Source organism: Coloeus monedula (genome assembly GCF_965178545.1).
Source record: "Coloeus monedula genome assembly, chromosome: 12".
Taxonomy (NCBI): Eukaryota; Metazoa; Chordata; class Aves; order Passeriformes; family Corvidae; genus Coloeus; species Coloeus monedula.
The window spans coordinates 8,174,654-8,196,676 of NC_138792.1; the positions used below are offsets into that span (position 1 = coordinate 8,174,654).

At 42.9% G+C, this 22,023-nt stretch overlaps 1 protein-coding gene across 3 annotated transcripts in view; it reads right to left on the reverse strand.

Annotated features, from left to right (window-relative positions):
• Positions 1–359: 359 nt before the first annotated feature.
• Positions 360–22,023, reverse strand: part of PAK3 (p21 (RAC1) activated kinase 3) — a 65,130-nt gene continuing 43,466 nt past the window's right edge. For 2 of the 3 annotated variants that reach the window (XM_082289560.1, XM_082289561.1), the window contains exons 4-15: positions 19,972–20,125; positions 18,901–18,938; positions 17,516–17,647; positions 16,739–16,901; positions 12,288–12,351; positions 8,546–8,594; positions 6,751–6,863; positions 5,758–5,875; positions 5,304–5,403; positions 4,677–4,873; positions 2,186–2,323; positions 360–625 (exon numbers count right to left, since the gene is read on the reverse strand). In XM_082289560.1, coding sequence (XP_082145686.1) covers positions 536–625; positions 2,186–2,323; positions 4,677–4,873; positions 5,304–5,403; positions 5,758–5,875; positions 6,751–6,863; positions 8,546–8,594; positions 12,288–12,351; positions 16,739–16,901; positions 17,516–17,647; positions 18,901–18,938; positions 19,972–20,125 — 1,356 coding nt within the window. In that variant the 3' untranslated portion in view covers positions 360–535. Of the gene's footprint in view, positions 626–2,185; positions 2,324–4,676; positions 4,874–5,303; positions 5,404–5,757; positions 5,876–6,750; positions 6,864–8,545; positions 8,595–12,287; positions 12,352–16,738; positions 16,902–17,515; positions 17,648–18,900; positions 18,939–19,971; positions 20,126–21,170; positions 21,216–22,023 lie in introns of all 3 variants that reach the window. The other variant, XM_082289562.1, reaches the window with a different exon arrangement.

A 22,023-nucleotide genomic window follows, 5' to 3' on the forward strand; every position in this document is an offset into this window, starting at 1 on the left:
GGTTGGAAATGCAATTGCACTTTCTCCCTCATCTAGAAGTACCATGACTGGGCAAAACCTTGTGAGTGGGCTGTATTCAAAAGGCAGTGCAGTCTGGAGTTGATGAATGAAGAATTGCCCTTCTCCAATTCCAAACCATACCAAAAACCCCATAAACACAACTTTACATCGTTAAGAAAGAACTGACAATTTAAAAGTGAATGTACAGCTTATTCACAGGGTGAGAAGGAAGGGAATCTTCCAACTGAATTTACTTTATCTTGGAAATGATTGAGGCAGCAAAGCATTTTCTGTCATTACCTCTCTGTCCTTAGCCCCGATTCATCTTAAAAATAAATTAAGGAGCCAGAAAGCAGGAAGAAGACAAATGATAATTTTTTACTCCTTGAGGAACTGGGGTGGTCCTACCACCATGACTGTGACCGTTGGTTTGTTCATCCATCCATCTGTCCCGCAGCACGAGAGTTGAGGTTTTACAGAGTTTGTGTTCTCAGTCCTGCTCCGAGCTGGCAGGGCAGAAAGCCGACCTGCAGTGCTAGCGGCTGCTGTTCTTAATTGCTTCCTTCGCTGCAATGATCAGAGGAGTCAGGCTCGAGAGCGGCTTGGCTAATTTTAAAAATGGATGCTGCACAAAGGAAAAAAAAAAAACAACAAAAAGGAACCATTACTTTCCAAACTCAGTTCCTCACAGGCTCAAGCAGGATTCCACTCATTACCAGAAATACTCAGAAATAGGACTGAGGGGACCATCTGCACTTCCACCTTCACGTCCAGAACATTGCTATCACAGGCAAACATGGCCCACACACCTACCAATCTATTTATCCAGGTGTCTTCAGCTTGCTGGGATTTTTGCCCTGCCAGTGCTCTGGGAATGCTGCTTGCTGCCCCAGAGCTTTGTTCCTTTCAGGAAGCTCAAAAGACTCACTTAGGTTCCTCCTTTCTAAAGACACAAACTGTGTTAATTGTCAAAAAAGATGCGTGTAAGTCATTCTTTAGGAAACTCCAATACCTCTAAGAAATGTTTAACCCAGTAGGATTTAGGCTTATGTGTTTTCTCAAGACCTGTACTGAGGTACAGGTTTTCAGCAGCAAGTCAAGAGCAGGGAGACAAGTGGCAGAGTGCTGATGGAGTCAGCTCTGGCTTGCAGGGAGAGCAGTGTCTACCTTTCCATCCCCTAGCCCTCCTGTGCTGGCTGGCACTTCCCTCCCAGCAGGGACAGTCAAGTGGCACATTCTACAGCTCCCTCTCTGCCACAAAATCTGGAAGCAAATCTGGAGCAGCTTGACTGTGCAGGAAGCAAACAGGGCTGGGACAAGTCCTGTTCAGCTGTCCCTGTTTGGGTGGCAGAAACCACTAAAAATGGGGCATAGTGGCAGAAACCTCTAAGAGAGGAGCAGGAGGGACAAGCCGGGGCCCCCTCTGAGGCTCACGGTGAACTCCCCACAGCCTCCTCCCTCCCACAGCCAAATCTCTGACAGCTTGGCTGCGACTGCTTTTACTGGGTGCCTCCCCCACCACCACCATTTCAGGTCTCTATACCTGGTATCATTCTACTTCAGTTCTTTTGCCAAGAGTTACAACTGAATGTACTCCCAAAAGTACAAAACAAGGCCACAGAAATGACCAGGAGGTGGAATGTCTCTCCTCTGAGGAAAGGCTGAGAGAGCTGGGCTTGTTCAGCCTGGAGAAGGGCAGGCCCTGGGGAGACCTCACTGTGCAACTCTTCAGTACTTCAAGGGGGCTTGTAAGAAAGTTAGGGACACATTTTTTAGCAGGCCTGTTGCAACAGACCAAGAGAGAATAGTTTTCGACCCAAAGACGATCAATTTAGATTTGATCTAATTAAGAAATTGGTTACAAGGAGAGTAGTGAAACACTGGTACAGGTTGCCCAGGGATGTTGTAGGTGGAAATCCATCCCTGGAAACATTCGAGGTCAGGCCAGATGGGGCTCCGAGCGATGTGACCTAGTTTAAGAGATCCTGGCTCAGTCAGACTAGATGACCTTTAAAGGTCTCTTCCAACCCAAACTGTTGTAGGATTCTACATTGGAAAGCACCAAGACTGGACATTCATATGGGGGGGAGGGCTGCCTGATGCTTTTATCTGCCTGATGCCTTTATCTGACGAGAAAACTGATCCCCTGGACATCTGTTTCACCTGCAGTTGCCTCGTATCTTACCTGCAGAAGTTCCTTGGCAGACCCTCGCCTGTCCACATCCATCTCCAGGCAGCAGTTGAGAAAGTCTCGGAACACAGCTGAGAGTCGCTCCGGGTTCTGCAGCTCTGGTGTCCCATTTGTAGCTATCAGATACAGAGCCTGGAGACAAAGGAAACAGAAGATTGTTTCATTCATACCCAGAAACGTTCACATACACCCTATTTTTAAGCTTCAATCTCCACTGGCAGTTTCTTCCCTAGCAGAGGGCTGGAGATGACTTTCCTATAGCAACAACAGCAACAACAAAAACCCAGCAAAAAACCCCAAAAAACCCTGATGCAGTCACAGCTATTCCAACATCAAAATGATCTTGCCTTGACAGCTGATTTCATTGGCTGACCTAGTTAGTAGGAACTACATCAGCACATTTTACTTCTCCAAGTATTGACACAGCTTTACAGGCCATTTTAAAGAGTCAGTGTGGTCTAAATATATTATTTCAAAGGATTATTACATAAAATGCATCTCTGCAGTGCTCACTGGTCCCTACAGTATGGCTTCCATAAAACAAAACTCATCAAGTCTTTTGCTCTGTTCTTGACAAAAAATTGTTACTGGATAAAAAAAAAAAGACATCCATCAGCTTATTCCTTGGATAAAAAACCAGAAACATTTGGAGCCTCATGTTCAACAGACATGTGAAGTTGCATGCACAAATATATTATGATGAAAAGGCATAACTGGGCAGACAGGAGCCACCTTCAACTATCTTTCAGCAGTTTCTAAATTTCAAATCAGCTTCACTTACGTGGTAAAACTTTTAATAGTCTCATCAGAAAAAGGAATAATTCCATCCCTGTGGTAACACTCAACTAATTTTAATACTCAAGTAAATGCATTAATGACATCCCCATCCCAGAAGATGAAGCCTCAAGCCAGGCAAGAAACAGGAGGTTTTGGCAGCTGGAATACTGAAAGCTTGGTATGGAGAAAGTGGCTTGGGCTATGAAAGAAATTTATTCACTATATATTACAAGAAATCCAACAACTACTGTGCGCTATCAGCTAAAAAAATTTTGCTGTAAAAAGCAGTCTTGCTTTATAAGCTCTCCTGTTTGGAGGCAGCTGAGACCTCTTACACAGATCTCAAGAATATCTGACTGTGAATTTGGTCAGAAATAGGAAATCCAGTTATGATTCTAACAGCTGACCTGAGGCTTCTTGAGGAGCCCCAATCAACATTTGAGATTAAGGAAGCAGGGAATTTTCAGCATCTGGATCAATAATGCTGATTCTTTTCACCTGTTTTTGCTGCCTTATACAAGGCAACTGCATTTTTCGCAAGTGAAATATGGGTTCACAGGAAACAAGCAAAACTGTGATGTGTAAAGTTCTCTGCTGGTACAACAGGGTTGCAGTGACAGAGACCTAACACCACCCTGCCAGCTACAGTGCACTCTGCTTATTCAGCACCACTCTGAATCCAAACCTGTTTCCTCCTTATCCACCCTAACGAGGTGACACAGCGCACAACACTCCACACGTGTGCCCTGGAACCAAAAACCCCAGGGCAAGTACCAAAGCAAAGGCAGTCTTCCAAGAAAACTCAGGAACCTTTTTCAAAAAGAGTGAAAGACTGAAATTTGTATAATTTATGTACTATTTTCTTAAGCAGCTGGGGGGTATGTCCTGACCCTTCTGTAGTTTCTTCTGTCAGTCTGCAATACACAGTCTGGGTGTCACAGACCAGAGAAAGCACAGCCTTACAGCAGGGACAAAGCTAAAGGTCATGCTCTATTCTAATTACAAAAAATATGTATGTAATAGGTAAAAATTAATTTTCTCATAAATTCCCGCATTGTGTTAGGAATTAACTGTGCAGCATTTTGTTTCAGCTGTCAGTCACAAGGTTTTATCCTGGTATACATTTCCTCCACTACTACACACTCATTTGGTGTAAGACCTGCCCATTTCATTTTAAGACATTAGGATAAAACTGAAAACTTCAAAATACACTACTTTACTAAAAGTACCTGTGCTAAAAGGTACTTTTAGAATGTGTTTGATAATAAATAATGATGGCATTACTAGAACCAGTGACCTTTCCTGGAAGGTTCAGGTAATCTATCAGCCTGAGACTGAAAAGAGTTCTGTGCCTGCAGGTACAGCTCCAATGCTTTTCATAAAAATTCCCCAACTGGAGAAGTATGGCACTTGAAAATTTTTGTCATTTGGAGATACAGCCAAAGAGAGTTCAAAAAGGGCATGAGAAATTTCAAGCATCGCTGAAGGCCAAAGTGGCAAATTTCTGCACAGGCACATGTCACTTCTCCTCTGAGGTTCTCACAGTGATCCAATCAAAGTTACAGCAGATACTGATGTGCTGTAGGAACATTTTTAGAAGTGGGCCTTTGTAGAACTAGTTCAAGCTGATGTAAATGTGACTTTACCTCATGGAAGACAAAATATGGCCCAGATTAGAAAGACAGCAGTATCTGATATTTCACCTTACCCTGAGAGGATTTTCATTAAGGTAAGGAGGTTCTCCTTCCACCATTTCTATTGCCATGATCCCAAGTGACCAGATGTCCACTTTGGGGCCGTATGCTTTTCTTGTTACAACTTCTGGTGCCATCCAGTAAGGAGTCCCCACCATTGTGCTCCGTTTACTCTGCTCAGGGGTGATCTGAGCACAGAAGCCAAAATCAGCTGAGGAGAAAAACAAATACTGTTAAAGCCAGCTTGAATTATGAAACCAAGCAAAAGAATCCCCCACTTTAAGTCTGAGAATGCACTGTGGAATCTAGCTGGAAAAGCAGCCATGCTGTGATTCCTCGGGGCTGTAGCCAAGGTAGTATGGAACTGGCCACTTAAAGAAACCCTCAAGTTACATGCAGTGGCTTTTACTTAGTCACTTGAAGCTTTAGACTGTAACTCCCTCCAATCTGGAAGGATCATACACAAAGCAAAGCCACTCTTGACACCCTGTCTCCCTCTAGACGTCTCTGCACATTGCAGCTGTGCCCTCAGCAAGGGACCAGGCACTCCCACCTGCACCACTTTTGGAGAACTGGCCGTCACTCAAAAGCAATCCCACACCCCACATCCAGGAATGCTGCACTTGACCAAGAATACCTACTCAATTTGACAGATCCATCCATCCCAAGAAGAATATTGTCGCTTTTGATGTCTCTGTGGATCACTTGGTTGGAATGAAGGAAATCCAGGGCTTGCAGGCACTGATAAGAGAAAAAAGAAATGTAAGGGCAAAAATTCATGGCATGATTTCATCACACAAGAAAGGAAATGGCTCTAAGATCCTTCTTTTCTAGGGGAATGGTGAGGAATGGCTGAACACAGTGCTGTCAAGAGAAGAGCTTGCTGCTCCAACACTGTTAGGAGTCATGTCTTGTATCAGCTTTTGAAAGGGAAACATCAGTTGTTGCTACAGACTGTCCCCTGCAAACACAGACAGAATGACTGCCGCTGCAGTGGATCTGCTCTTTCTTCTCCCTATAATGAATGACAACACATCACAGAAACAGAAGCAGCATCCTGTCCATGCAAACAGAAGCACAAGTGGGATACCTCACCTCCCGACAGACAGCAGCTATCTGTCCTTCATCCATACATGTCTCGGTGACAACATCGGTTAAAGAACCTCCAGCCAAGTATTCCATCACCACCCACAGTTCATCACCAACAAGGTAGCTGAAAGGAGAAAACAATGCTGCGGAGATGAATGTGCACAGCTAAATCAACGAATTATCATAACGTACAACTGACTTTTGTCTCCAGGTCACTTGCAAATAAAGACAAAATAAAATGAAAAGGACATTCCTTCTAGGCTACACAGTTCTTGGAATTTGCACAGTCTACATGAGAAAGGCACATCCATGAAAATGGAGATGTCTTAGGTGACACGCAAGTGAAGAATGCACTTTAGTAACAGCAAAGATAAATCTGGAACCAGGACACCTGCCACCAGATGGTTCATCATCTTAACTCATGAATTCCATCATTAACCCCAGGAGCGAGGCAACACAACTTTCAAAGTTATCCATGGGAGGAGGGTGTGCACCACTGAGGACAGAAGTTGGTCAAGTGTTTGGAAAACCTTGCAAAACTCAGAAACAGGAAAGGCAATCAAAAAATTGTCAAATTAGGTGTTTCTGGAAACAATAAGTTAGTCTTCCTGGCATCCCCAGCAATAGAAAATAGTGAAAACAGCCCAAAGGAAAGAATTTCTAGGATGGTTTGTCAGCACTTTGCACAAGACACAGAAAATCTGATCAACTTTAAAAAAAACAAACCCCAGAACAAAACAACATTGAGGTACTTGGAACATGGAGCTGACAGACCATTGTTTTAGTAAGATATGGCTGATCCAGGTTTTTGAAAATAGAATTCAAACTATGTACGCCAGAAAAGACTAATGCAGAGCCAATGCAATCTCCTCCCATCCACTGGAGATGAGTAGAGAAATAATAAAGAGCTCCATCTTCTGTAGTGATCAAAAGGTTTTTTTAACCTTTGGCCTGCAGTGTGTAAATGAACATTCCCGTGATAATACCAGAACAACTTACCTGTCTAAATAGTTAACAATATTGGGATTCTTATTTTCCCTCATGACCAGGATTTCATTGATAATTAGTTCCTTTTTGGGCTGCTGTTGGAGATTCATTTGCTTTATGGCCACCTAAAATGACATTAAAAACCATTAACCTGAGTAGTCTGTTGCACAAGATCAGAATGAACACGCAGTGAACAATTACATGATTTTTGATTACATCACCTGCTATTCTTGATTGCATAACAAAGCAAACACAGACATACATGACAGATGTTGCTCCGTAAGAAAAACACAATCCTAGCACTTCCCAACTTCTGAAATTTTGATTTGCTCCTCTAAAGAAAATTCTTTAACACAGTTTACATTTGCAGTTATAGTCAGGGTCTAAAAAGAAATAATCCGTGTGTTGGTATTCTATGGATATGCCTAGGGTTATAAGGAAGGCTTAGGCCTTTTAGACCCCTTGGAGAGTCCAATCTAAGTGCATTTACCAAATGCAGCACTGCAGGTGTATAAGGAACTACCAGAAAGATTCAGATCTGAATCTCTGCTGACAGCCAGAAATGAGAATTCAGGAACCTGAAGCTGGAGCCCCAAAGAGCAGTGGGATTCTCTGAGACACAACCTCGTCTTTCACTAATATGATCACTGTAACGGGCTGTCACTGACACCAGACCAAAACACAACTGACTTCTTACCAGCTGCAGTATGACTGAAACACAAAACTAAATTTCCAAAACATGATTTCTCCTGAACTATGTCTTGCATTATACTTCGAAGACCAAACATGTGATCGAACAAATGGTAAACAGTATTACTGTTCAAACCTGGGACTGAGATAAATTGGGCCTGAATGATGGCAGTCACCATCAGCTCGTGGATGCCTTAACAGATTTAGTAATTAAGACTGAGACGGTGTCCTTCTCTGACAGATACCCCTGCCCTCCTTTTTTCTGGCCATCTATGGACAGTCTTTCCGAAATCAAGCAATATAACAAAGCTATTTATTCCTCCCAGCAACAGGCGAATCTGTGGCCACCTCCAGGGTTCTCCCAAGGCCTTTAACCATGACACATCTTTTGATTTTACAAATTGCATTCCTAACCAGTCTGTGGCCACATGCACAGGCAGATTTTATGTTGTAAATGAACAGAATTAAATTGTGTATCTAGACCAACATTCTCTGTAACAGCACAACTTGATGCACAATGGGGAACAGAGCCAGAACAATTTCTAAACCAATACATTTATACTGGCAATAAAAATTATCTACTTTTTATCAGCACAAAGGTTGTTGGAATCTCTTAGCAGATTTCTCTCTATTAAAAAAAAACATTCAGGGATAATATAACATGGTAGCAGGGTGGGATCAACAATACTGTGGAGAGCACCAACCTGTTCTGAAGACAGAGTAAGTAAAAAAATTAATCTCTTAAAATTGGCCTTAAGATCTATTGGGTGAAGCATCCAGCCAAGCACAGAGAGCACCAAGGCTCTCATTGATTCTAGGAATTCAAAGGCACCTTTTCAGGCATTTACGAAAACCTCAGATCCAGTGTTGCTGGCAAACATATGGCCACAGTAAGTGTTCAGTTACTGAGGCACAGAACCACACTGCCCTTAAAGACCTTTCGCTGAAAAGCTGAAGACAGCAGATGATGGATTTTGCCAGTTGACGTTTGCCCGTGCTTCAGAGAAACAGCCTTTGAAGGACAGCTCTACTGGCCACCCAAAGCTCCAGCCACAGCTCACACCAGAGGGGAAAGCACTCAACAGCTGCAGAATCTGCTGGGATTTTTGACACTTACCTCTTGTCCTGTGGCGATGTCAATCGCCGTATAAACAGTTCCTGAAGCCCTAGAAACAAAACAGCAGGAGAAACTGAGAAACACCTTAGTCCTTGGAAGTGAAAGCCAGCCCAGACAGAAGAGCTCTGCTGCCTGAAGTGTTTATAAAACACCTGGGTTCACCTACTCCTCAGCCAAGAGCATGGCAGCCCACCAGCCCTCTGCCATGCAGGGTGTCCAAGAGAAAAATGAGGTCCAACATGAAGAAAAGGGGCTGGTGCAAATCTCCAATGTACACACCAAGTTATTTTAATTCAAAATCTAAGGGTGTGGGGGTTGTATACAAAAACTGGAAAATAATATATTTAATTATTTTCCATTTTGCTGTGTTGTATTTAGTTTTTTTCCCTTTTTTCTTTGTGTGTCTGTGTTTTTTCCATGAAATGTAACACACAATCCAGTTCGGCCTTCTCACACCTCTTATTTGAATCCATCTGCCAAACTCAGGCAATGTCACACAGTCACTCTGAGAACCCTGAACAAATGACAGCCATGTGAGGAGAAGATCTAAATACAACTTTCTCCAGCATGCAAGCAAACAATTTTCCAGCCATCCTGTGAGGTCACAGCTAGAGCAGGTTAAGGCGTCTATTGTTTCACACACAAATTGAGAAGGAATCAGAACAGAGGATCCTTAGAGAGCTTCTTTGTGTCTCAAGAACCGTAGGCAGCTACTTCTGTTGAGTGCACCTAACATGTGGAGGACTCTGCATGGTGTCCATGTGCTGCTTCTGTGGTACACACACGTTGTGTTGCAGAGCCACCAGAAATAAATGGTGTGCTCACATGCAGACTAGATGGGGTGGGGTTTGGTTTGCCATCTGCCTCTTCTTCCCCTATAATGATAAGGGCCGGAAAGTCCCCAGTCAGAGGAAATTCTTTTGGGTTTCAAAGCAACTGGGGGCTTGCAAACCCCTCCTTCTGAAGGCCTTCCTTCTGAGCTAAACCACAGCTTTACACTGCCATCATTTAAGAAGCCCATGTCTGCAGGGGCAGCAAGGCAATGGAGAGCCAGGGAGGGAATTCTCAGAAGCAGGAATGTGCATCCAGCAAGTGTCCCAGGGACTGAAAGTGACAAAATCAGTTTGCTTCTTTTCACATGATCCGCTGGCTTGTTCATTTACCTGCAGGCTGAAATATTTCAGAAGCAGTTTAATTCAACAGAGACCTTATGTCTGCATTGAGAGCAATGCTCTCATTGGGGATGCTATGCATTCTTTTAATATAAAGGCAAATGCATTTTCCTATGACTAATTGACAAGATTAATCCAATTTGTTTTCATAAAAAGTCAACAACATTTATTCAGAATTGCTAACATTGTGATGATTCTCGTGTGCAAAGTCATATGAGGCTTTATTTCAAAACAGCTCCTGAAATTTGAATGCTTTTGGAATGCTCCAGGCCACCTGTGAGGAGTTTAGATAAAGGTAATTTAACCAAAGCTGTGAATTAATTGCAAAGGCTTTGCCATTCTGCATTACAAACTTTTACTTCTAAGTAACTCATTTCTGATCAGTAACTTGTAATCAGTTCTGCAGCACCTTGTGTTTACTGCAGTTAGGCAAGGACTCCCCATTAGATCTGTGTCACTGTGATGCAGTGCAGTACAAACCAGGCTGCTCATGGCTCCATACTCATTTGTCTTGCTATGAGAGCTAACACTGCTTGAGCAAACACAGCCTCTTTATCAAGTGCTAGTTAGAACTAAGTTTCCTCTGGTGTCAGCAACATTTTCAGCCCTCAGCTGGAGACAGACGACAAAACAGGGACTCAGCACTGACCTGTTCTGCAGCACAGGCCTGCTGACTACTGTTCCCTACAAAGCGGCTGTAAAACCCCCACACTGTTTATTAACTTCCCAGCTGTATGAAGCCATGAAGTGCAATGTGCTCGACAAGTTGCTTTTCCTTACATAAGCAACTTCTCCCTACCTGCAGTTCTCTGAGCAGCCACACCTCTCCCTGCCTTGCAGTGCTCCCACTAGCAGCTACTCAAAACCTGCTCACTTCCAACACTACTACACTTGCCTTTGGCATAGTTGTACCCAACTCATTGCAGAGGTGGCAGCTCAGGAACTGGCACCTGCATTAATTGAGCACATCAGCACCTGCCGAGGCAGTGCCACATCCCAGCACTGCTGCAGACACCCAAACCCCAGCCATGCATCACTTTGGGTCCTCCTGATCATCCTGTTCCATTACCTTTCTGATGGTCTTGCTCTTTAGGATCTTTCCCTGTCACAGTAAAGTGGCCTGCAGTATTAGAGGCGTGAGTCGGTTACGGCAGCACACTCACTCCTCTCTAAGGAGGCCACGCAATCTTCAGGCTGTACTAAAAAGCTGGAGGAAATCAACTTAGACATCCTTTTAAGCCATACACCAGCCACTTGTCTTTCCACTAGTTGTCAAGGCACCTTTGTAGAAGCTCACTCCTAGGACTATCAAAATAAAAGACACTGAGGGAGATGGTCACATTCTCACAGTGACAGCAATAATCTGCTTCACATGCATGCTTATTCTGCTTTCTTGCTCAGCTGACACTTCTTTTCTAAGAAAGGGGCACAGTTGGAAGGATCCACTGACATTTTACAAAAGACAGTAAGAACCAAAGCTTCAAGTAGGAAGCAAGTTGGAATTTGAGAAAGGTTTTTTTTACAATGAATGGAGCATAAACACCTTCCCACAAGGGCCCTACCAAACCAGAGTGACCTAAGATAAAACCTGACAGACAAAATGTGAGTGTCAGCCCTTCTGCAGTACATATCCATTCTAGGTTACCAACAGGCTGCTCTGAGCTCAGACCTCACAAACAGTTAAGGCAGAAAAATATCTCCTGATGCCAGTAAACAGCTTCTGTCCTACACTGACAGCAGTGTCCTGGTACACAGATGGTGCCAGTCCTCCTGGAATGACAAAACTGCCAAGGAAACGCTAATGGTGCAGGCAGTCTGTATTTAAAATGCAAGTCAGATACCTAATGTCAAGGTAAGTTCTTTTGTTCTTGCCTCCTCACACAGGCAATATTTTCAAATTGATCCAATTTACAGTAAGCAAAGCTGGGTTTCAAAAGCGAATGGCTTGGGTGATTATTTTCAGTAAATGCCTAGAACCTGCAGGATCCAAGAGGGATCCACCATGAGGTAGATGATGTATTTTCCTCTGAAGTGCATTGGCACTGTGTCTATTACTGAATTTTTGGGTTTTACAACCTCTGTAGAAAAAAGAGCTTATTTCATCTCTGGTTTCAATTTCTAAACTACATGGCTATGAGCCTGATCACTGAGTATTATTTTAAGCAAATATTTGAAATAAATGTTATTGAGAGCTCTCAGCTGACAGCTATCAGATGATGAGTTGCTCTTTTAATAATGTTTTTTTTCCTTTCTTGAGCATGGTCGTATTATTTTGAGACATACAAAAATGATTTCTCTTAAGAAAATAAGCAAACAAGAGCCACACCCTTGAGGGACAGGAAATACTTCAGGCCCTGCTTCTTGCTGCAAATAAGATATTGTCAGCATCAAGTTGTCTTTGATGATTCCTTTTGACCACAGTTATAAATTCTGACCAGTACTGAGAGACAGGAGGATCTAAATCGGATCATATCTGAACACATTTGGAGCTTGCCTGTCTTCATGCTTCATATTGCCCCAGCAAAATACCTGGCCCACGGTTTTGCATAAGTAACTGGGATCAGACTTACCCTTGGCCAATTTTTTCAAATCGAGTATATTTCTTCTTAGGATCTCCCACGCTGACAATGCTCCCTGAAAGAAACAAAATGTAAGATTCTCACTTCAAAACAGAGACCCCACCTTCCAGCAGATCTGAAATGCAGTCCCACTGTCTTGGGCTTTGAGCCATTTGCGGTCAGTTGGGTAACAACAACAACAACAGAGGCAGCTCCATAGCACAGATGGCCTCCAAAACCACTGATTTTCTACAGTCCTTTAGGGTTACCTTGACAGGAAACTAAACATATGGAGAAACATTCAGAATAGACAGATTAGAAAACAACAGGCAGCAAGGCAAGTGTTCTCTACAAGTATTAAGGAGAGCTTCAACAACAGTGCCTTTATTTTCTTGGGAATAAACACTCTGATTCAATGAAAGATTTAAAACTTCTGAAGATTAAATGTACTTTGTGTTCACTTTTTAACGAACAGGCACTAGTTTTGGAACAGGAAGAATATTGTAAGTGCTTCCAGGAGAGGAGGAGATCATCTCAACCTTTCAGCAGTTTGCCAAAAGAATGCCTTTATGCTTGCAGGGAACAGCATCTCATGTTACAATCAAGAATGATGGAGTTTTAGCCCCCATCACTGGTGTCCAGGCTAAAGTCTGAAGACGTCCCTGCCCTGCACCATTTGAAGAACCACACTGCTGGTTTTCAGCATGACATGGACCTGTCACTCACACTGGACTTGGCCTCTCACCACTACACATATGCTATTCTCCCCAAACCAGCAGGATGGGTAACAAGGACAGCAGTGCCCCTGGGGCACTGGTGTGACACAGACAGCTGCCCAAAAGGATGCCGAGTCCAGCTGATATGATGCAGAAGACAGAGCAAACAAAGGGCTGCTGCCTCCTGGAAGCTCTGTGCTGCAGCAGTGGGATGGTCCAGCTCCATAGTGTGAGCAGGAGGTTTACACCTTCTCATCTCCTATCCCTCCTTCTAGTCAGCTAGAAGGGAGTCCCAGAGTCCTCTGGTCATGTTCTTTTCTACTGAAGAGTTATTTTGTAGTGAAGATCTGCTCTAGAGAAGCAGAATGAGCTTTGTTTTATGCCATGCGTTTCAATGAGATGAAACTATGAAAAGTTAAACAGGTTCTGAAGGTGTTACATCCTCAGCTTGGGCTCCTGACACTTCGGTTCATCCAACTAATGCAGGCTGGCACAGCAGGGCTGCACCACTTCAGGGCACTTGAGACTGTGCGGGCATCCCGGGCAGTGGGCAGGCTCACCCGGCCATCAGCCCTGGCTGGCGTTCCTGGAGCACAGGGCGAGGGGAGTGAGCACTGTGGGGCAAAGGAAACCTCCTCCTGCAGCTCCATTAACGCTCTTACCAAGGACTGCAAAATTGCTTTAGCAGGGAGTGTACCAGATGGTGCTGATGCCTTGTCTTCTTGCAGGCAGGCAGGATTCCTGGCTAGGCATCCAGTCAGATGCCCATTTGGATGCTAAAGACCTCTGCTCCATAAAAATGGCCTGGACAGGGGGAAGAGGTGTTTGTTACTACTAAGAGGGAATGGTGCATCATCTAGTTTTGTTCTGGATGCACAGGTAAACAAGTATGTCTTTGTATTTGTAATACAGAGATACAGCCAGATCAGCCCAAGGAAATAATGCTGCAGATCACTGAAGTCTTTCCTTCTGAACTCATCTTCTTAAGCTATTTCTGTGATGTATGTTCCAAGGTAGATCTTTAGAAGACATTTGCATTGAGCCACCACCTTAGGCTTCATGGTTTGCATTGTATCAAGGAAACTACCAGACCAGAAAAAACAATATTGTTTCTTTTATCAAGCCTTTGGATTTGTTTGAGTCTATCAGATTTTGGCTCTTTCATTAGACACAAACAAAATATCCTAATCACTGCTTTCTTTCCTTCTTGCCCAAATGGGCAAGAAGGTATCAAGCAGGGCAAGGTTTAACTTTAGCTTTCAGTGGCATGAGCTCCACAATGGGTGATGGGGCCAGACTGTCCCACATGGGACTGTCTCCCACCCTATGGCTCACAACCCCACAAGCTCTGCAGCAGTAAATCAAACACTGCTCTAATTCTGTGCTGGGCTGTACAACAGGAACAACACTGTGCTGCCATTGCCTGGCTAGGTGCTATTTTCAGCAAGTTAATGGAACTGTGTATCTATTAGAACAGATATCAGAAGTTCATGGAAGTTCATTCACTTCAGACAATAATACAGAGAAGGACTGAAGAAGAAAGATTTTTTAAAATTATTTTCCAAATTTGCCACTAATTTTGAAGTTCAGATTTCCAGAGTTTTTCCTCAAGACTTGAGCAGCTGCTTTTCCAAAGTAATTGTTTGTGGCTGGTTTCCTGTGCTTAAGCCAATGTACATCAAACATTACAGCACTAAAATCAACAAAGTGACAGGTATGCAGCTCCCACTCAGACAAGCACTCACTGCTCTGGACAAAAGATAAACCTATCAGCTATTTTGATGTCTTTAAGCACTTTCCTTTATCAAGTCCTAAATTAAGTGGATAAGAAAGCTGAATTGGGCCAGTTCTGTTTTATAGTTATCACTGGAACACAGTCATGATCTCATTACAGACAGAATTTTGTTTGATCTTATCGCAATATTACAGGTTTTACTCACTAATAAAACTCTAAAAGCTCTAAAAGAACCCAAGTTATTTCAAGCAGAAAAGAATTATGAAAGCAATTTTAGATAAAAGAGGGCAGAGAACATCTTCCTAAAAGTAGCATAAAAACAGTTGTGGGGGAAGTAGGCAAGGTGAAGCAGTCATGCAAGTTAAAATAAAACAGAACAAGCACCACACTGCTTAAATATAATTAGTTCAAGACTCTAACAAAAAAGCGTCATGCCTGTTTTCAGATAGCTTCATGAAAGCACAAAAATATTTTCAGTGCCCACATCACAATTTGCCCAAGGCAGACATTGACACCTTGCTCACTTGGTAGCAAATTGTTAAGAAACAAAAAGCATGAAAGCATGTAACATTTCAAAGATATAATCCCCCAAAACTCCAGGGGTCAGTCCCAACCTGGCATATACAGCAGCTTGAATAAATGATACACATACTTGAGCTCATGGATGCAGGGTACCTGCAGATCTCATGGGGGAAGCGTGCCTCAAATGCTTAGCATCAGTTGAAGAAGCAGAATTCCTCTCTCTGTAAGCTGACATACTTGCAGGTAACTATCTGCTCTGGAATTTATTTTATTGTGCCCTCAGCTAAAGCTATTGAATTTGTCCTGTGGATACTCCCTAATGACTCTGAGACTCATGTCAACCTGGTAAGGATGCAGGAAACTCTATGCAAGCAGCTGAAATCTCACAGCTAAGGAAAGCTTCAGTCTGTGCAGTCACAGCAGCCATCAGTGGCAGGGCAGGTATAACAAGAAGGTTGAGCAATGGCAACCACTGAGAAAAAGCCATAGCCAAACAGGACCCTGTTACAAGCAGTTGCCCCCATTAAAGACATATTATTGCCTTTGTGATCTGACACAAGGAGGTGTAGATCAGTCTGCTTTTTTTACTAACAGTTAATGGTAGACACAGAGTAAGCTGGGCTCTGTTCTGAACCCAACCATTTAATCTGAGAACACTGCACTGGTAGCTATCACATGCAAGAAACAAATTAAATTGGTTGCACTGCAGAATTATGAAGGGCTTGATGTGCCTCACTAGAGTATGATCCACACAGGGGTTGGGGCCAACAGTTAGGATTCTAATAGTATTAACTGGCTGGAAATCAGCCATGAAAAAGTGCCATGTTATCTGAGGAACAGATAGCGGATGCTCCTTTCAAAGGAGATCTCACTGACAAAATTGTAAAATTATTATAAAAACAAACTATAGAAGAAGAAGGAGGAGCAGTAAGAGTTATGAAAAGGACAGCAAGAGAATAGCTGGAAGATGTGTAACTGTCTCAAGGAGAGCTCATTGAGGCTGAAGGAACCAGCTTAGTGCTGCAGTTGTCTACTGGTAGAAAAACCCACACCAATAAAAAAACCTCCCACACACAAAAATCCCAAGACCCAACAGATTTTTGCGAAGTATTTTGACTCCAGTGACTCATGAGAAGTTAGGAGTCTAAAGAGAATTTAGGAACCCAAACATTCTGTTCCATTTGGCCATTAGCATACAGGAGTTCCCTACATCGTTCAGTAGGTCACACCCTTTTGCTCAACCAGAAACAATCTCTGCTTTTGCCTTTAGCACCAAAGGAAGCTCAGGCAAACCCAACCCAGTCCCAGCTGCCCTCAGAGGCAGCAGGAACACCCCGAGTATTCTCTCACTGCCTTGAAGCACAACAGTTTCTGTAGGGAGCTGTAAGTGATTCTGTGACACTAAACTGAGGAGGAACATTTGGTACAGCTAATGCTGACACATGCAGGCAACACACTGCTCTAGCAGACTCAAAATACCCAATACATACTCAGTTTCTCTAGGATCTCTTCATCTGTCATCTTGGATTTTTTTCGCTGCCGGTCTGTGTTTCTGTACAGAGTGTTTGTGTTTGAGTTTTCAGGTTGGGGAGTGGTGGCTTCTTTAGCTGGTGCTGGTGCAGCGGCAGGTTCAATAACAGAGCGTGTGTAGATCTGTGACAAGAAATTATTTTGTGTCAGAAAGGTGGCTGGCAGAGATCCCCCCCTGAGATCCTATTTCAAATGCAAACCCTTAGGAAGATCGTGTCAGCCACATCCAGGACTTTAAAACTAGTTTTGCAGTCCACTTCTCAAACTGAATGAGCAAAAGTGGAAGGTTATAAATTCATGGCCAGTTTCATGTTCAATTTTCATGGATTTTCTGATATATTCCATGGAGAGGGGCAGGTACCTCCAGGGGACAGTGTGTCATATGTATCTTGCCAGTATATGAACTGCATCTTTGGACTGCTCTCCCTGCTGACAGGGAGCCTGCACAGCTGGACAAAGTGGCTCATTTTCACACTCGTAGCATTGAAGGACATGATGGTACCTCCTACCTGGTACAAAGAGAAAGTCATGTCCCCCACCAGAACCCCAGGAAACTGACACCTGAATGTGAAAGTTCAAATCCAATTTTCCCCGTGTCAGTGGCTGGAGTGAAGCTCTGTGTCATGACAGGCCTCCCGCCCACAGCACCTTCAGCCCCAAATGGCACATGCTGTCTGATCAGAAACTTGCAGCTCTGCACTACACCAAACACAGACCTAACCAAAGCTGGCACTTACTGATTTTGTGTGTTCAGGCCGTGGGGCAATAACAGGTGGAGGTTCATTGTCATCTTCCTCCTCTTCATCATCTTCATCCTCTTCTTCAGAGACAGAGGGAGCCAGAGGAGGTTCTGATGCTGTTTTTGTGCTCTGTGGACAGACAGTACTGTGAGCGACAGTCACTATCGTGCCACTTTGGAGCTTTGATAGCTACCTACACCCTTAGTTTTCCTAGACATCAGAGGCCAATCTAGACATGCACATACTCCTATGGGCCTAAGTTCTAAGTTAAACACAAAACAACACAACTTAAAGCTTTAAGTGTGTTGAACTCCACCAGTCTCAGCTGCTGCTCAGAGGCAGGGGGTTATATCGTATCATCCCAAATTTGCTGGTGAAACAAAAAAATGAAAATGTGCCTTGTGAAGTGTTTACTAACTGCTTTAAAGCTGACTACAACAGCCCACTTAAGAGAACTGAAGCAAATCAAAGGCACCATTCTACATATTCATATCTCATTGGCACTCTCTTTAAAATGCCATCCCTTTGGTCCAGTAGAAATACCAGTAAGGGAAGCCACAGCAAACAAGGAGACCTGAGTCGGTAATTTTGGAAAGCTGACGTGCTGACTGTCTCACTACTGCCTCAGTCTGCTAGAAGAAAATACTGCAGCATCTGCCAAAGTGTCCATATCCACTGGAAAAGCCACTGGGAAAGGTTACTCTGCTCTGGTGAACACCACACTTCCTCTGAAAAGTGTGTTTTATTAAGGATAAGGGAAGTGGCATTGATTGAGGAAAGTGGCATTGATTGAAAATCTGAAGTGTGAATATTCAAAGATGGTTTTAATTTAATTATACACAGTTGGCCATGTAATCACAAACCTCACATAATCACATGAAGTTACTTAACACTTTAAAAGAAAAGCCAAATCCCATTCAGTCACTTGCGATTTAATTCACTAACAATAACCCTAACCAATTTGGTCAGTATTAATGTGTATGTCACTCCTACATCTCTGGGACTGCTAACCAGCATTAATTAGAGTGGATGGTTATTTTAAACTTTCCTTCAATGGTTCCAGTGAGTTACATATCAATTATAACCATATTTATATTCAGTTATATATCCAGCTGTGCTAAGGAGGAATCATGAAATTTGATAGAAATGAGATTCTAAATTGTTAAAACTAAATTAAAACGGGCTCATTAGGCAGTGCTGCATATTGTTGTGAATTATATACACCATAGCTAAAACCAGCAAGCAATCTTCTGTCTGCTAAACCAGACTTTCACCTTTTTAAAAGATCTCCAACAGAAAATTAAAAATCAGCCAGGGCAATCTCATGGCTTGCTCCACAATTCTTAAACACTAGGAACATCAAAGGTTACTTTCCCACTCACCGACGGATGGGCTTCTATGTATCCATGGGCGCTTTTATCTGCAATGAGCAAAGGAGAATGAACCAGATGCTGTTGAAAAAAACCCTGCCTGTTTTGGGGAATCCCACAGACAAGTCAACCCAAACAGAGATCGTTTTTCTTTCCCACCATCCCTTCAGGAGCAACAGCAAGGAAGAGAACAGGACAAAATTCCAGACTATGTCTATTTTTTGCCCTGTTTGCCAGTAAATAAAGTAAATAGAAATTTGGTCAAGAAAATGCAAATTGTTCTTTAACTGGCAATGCTTCTGTTCCACCGAAGAGCTAAAGCAGCTTTTTCTCCTTTCCCTCCTGTGCTTTATTTTTTTTTCAATAAATTGCACACATTCATTCTCATTAGCTTGCTAACAACATCTTCGCAGAAAAGCTTCCCCAAAACCCCCCTTAGCCATGGCAGCTCTATTCTGACAAAGCGCGAGAAGAGCTCCTGGGTTCAGGAGCTCAGATGAACTGTTTTGAAGCCTGCATTTCATCACAAAGGGAATTGCTATTTTAGCACACAGGAAATGTCAAATTAGTCAAATCCTTTAATTATGGAATTTGGGAAAAAAGATGCTTTCTCTCAACCCTGGAGATAAGCGCACAGTTTTTAGAAAGACCTCTGAGAAGCTTCTTCATTTTGGAAGTTGTCTTGGTTTGAACCCTCAAACTGAGGAAATGACAGACTCCACTGTCACAGACAATCCTGTGAAGGGAATGGAACCCCAGCAGGTGACATTCCAAATGCTGTCCACACCCTGCTGGCTACAGACACCCCGTTTTGCAGCTGAAGCTGTCAACAGGAGCTCTACCAAACTAATGCTATCTTAATGGCATTTTTGTTTCAAAACCTTGGTTAGTTCTAAAAACCAGCAACAAAGCAAGGTTACTATTTTAATAATATTTGGGGAAAAAAAGGGAGAACTAGAATTAATTTTAGGAGTATTCCACAAGGTGGAATTGGTTCAGGTTGCTTCCTGAACACTTGAATGTTGAACTTTGCTCTGACTCGCTTTGGAGCCTGACCTCCCCTGTTGGGAGACGTCTACTTACCTCCTGATGTAAAGCTCATATATTTCTGGTTGTTAACTGTTTCTTTGGAATCATAAAATTTGAGAACATCTAGAACAGCCTGTGGGTTCTTCTTCTGCTCCAGTTTTGTTATGTTGGAGGTCTGTAGTAGCCTGGCCCACTGCTCTGGAATGCCCTGTAGACGTCGAGTGGAAACAAAGTGGGTTTAGAGTATTTAAAATCTGCAGCCTCACAGATCTTTACCAAGATCCCATGCTCCCTGTAAGATTACTTGCAGAAATTTTGATTGACACCTTACAATTAAAATTAGATGCAATCATTTCTTGTCTATCAAAAATCTAGCTAAAATCAGGACCCAACTTTAAAAAGAAAAGAAAGTAATGACTGTGAGAGGAATAAAAGGGCATGAAACTTCTCTGGAAAACAACTCTGCTCTTCCATGGAATAATGATTTAAGGCTTAATCTTGTTTGCCTGGTGATTCAGGGCAGGCATAACAAGAATATTATCTACTGGTGGACAACACAGTGTCTTTTAGGAGCTTTACACTGGACCTTTCATGCTTAGGAATGCAAACACATTTTGCTGAAATGATCACTGCTGTCTGATTCAAAGATAAATCCCACCCTGTTACAATTAATTTTCAGCATACCAGGGAACGCTGCAGGGTACAGGATCTGCCTTTCAGCTCTCAAAATCATGACACTGAGGTGTACCACTGCTGCAAAGGATGTCTCTAGGTTCTCTACTGCAAACATACAGAAACCAGGGACTCAGAAAAAAGGCTGAGAGTGCCAACTCCTTGGATGAATTCTTGGACATCTTATGGGTGAGGTAGAATTTGAAAGTTGAACCAATCACTAAAAGCCCCAGCTCTACACTGAAATTCTATTGATGAAAACTTGCTTTAGTTATCCAGGATAATACCCTAGATTTGGCAGCCTGTCATTCCCCCCCTTTACTGCACAGCTGACATTGACCAGCAAACTGCAGAGCTCACTGAAGGAAAAACGACACCTTAGCCTTGGTGCCACCCCTATCTACTTTCATATAGCTTCTTCTCAGAAATTGTCCAAAAAACAATGTGTGACATGGGCTTCCAAAGTTTAGGATTGATGAAAAAAAGTGGGAAAAGCCAAGCAACAAATCTAGTGCACACACATCAACCTGCTGCTGCAGTGCTATGACATCTCAAAGAAGCATTTGGGGCCTGTGACGCACCTCTGGGAGCTTCCCTGGGCACATCTGTGAGCCATAGAGATCTGGCTGTAATGGACGTAAATAAAGAAAGAAAAGAAAGTTAAAACAGAATGTGGGACAACTTAGAAGGTGGTAGGAGGAGGAAACCAATGGGCCAAAGTGGGCAAGTCCCATCTAAAATGGGAGTTACAAGGTGGATACCAAATAGATCAGGTGGTAGACAGGCTACAGGAAGGCAGGTTTAGGAAAACAGAAAAACCACAACCGTTCCAAAGTTTGGAAGCATCATTCCCCCTCCTCTCGCTTTTAAACAGTTTTTCTCTCCTCATAAAAATACATTCCTGAGTATTAATAGCAAGTGACTAGAAAAATTACATGTGATTTCCTTTCTCAATTTAAAATTTAAAAAAAAAAAAAGAGAGAGAAAAATCTGCTTCTGCTGTTTGCCTAGTTTTGAAGCCAGATTACCATTTTTGAATGGCTCTATAAAAGTTTTTTTTCCAGGCTTGGGGGTTCTCCAGCCCCAAGATCACCATTTGACCAGTGGAGAGAGCAGATGGTCAAAGTCAGATTGTGAAATCTGGGAGGTTGTGCATTGTCACAACACAAATAATCTGTGTGTGTCAGACTGAAAATCAGGACAATTGTAAAGAAATGCTTGATTAGATTAGGAACATGCAACTTCTTAGGATCTACAGCCACAACTTTTCCCACTTACTAATGTCATAATCTTGAAGCTTTAAAAGTTTGGTGGGTAACCACATTTTCTTCTAGGTAGGGGATGAGGAAATGGTTTCAAACATGCATGCCTTACAAAAAACACTCCCCAAAGGCCTGCTAACCACACTGTCCTTCATTCAGAAAATGCAACTCC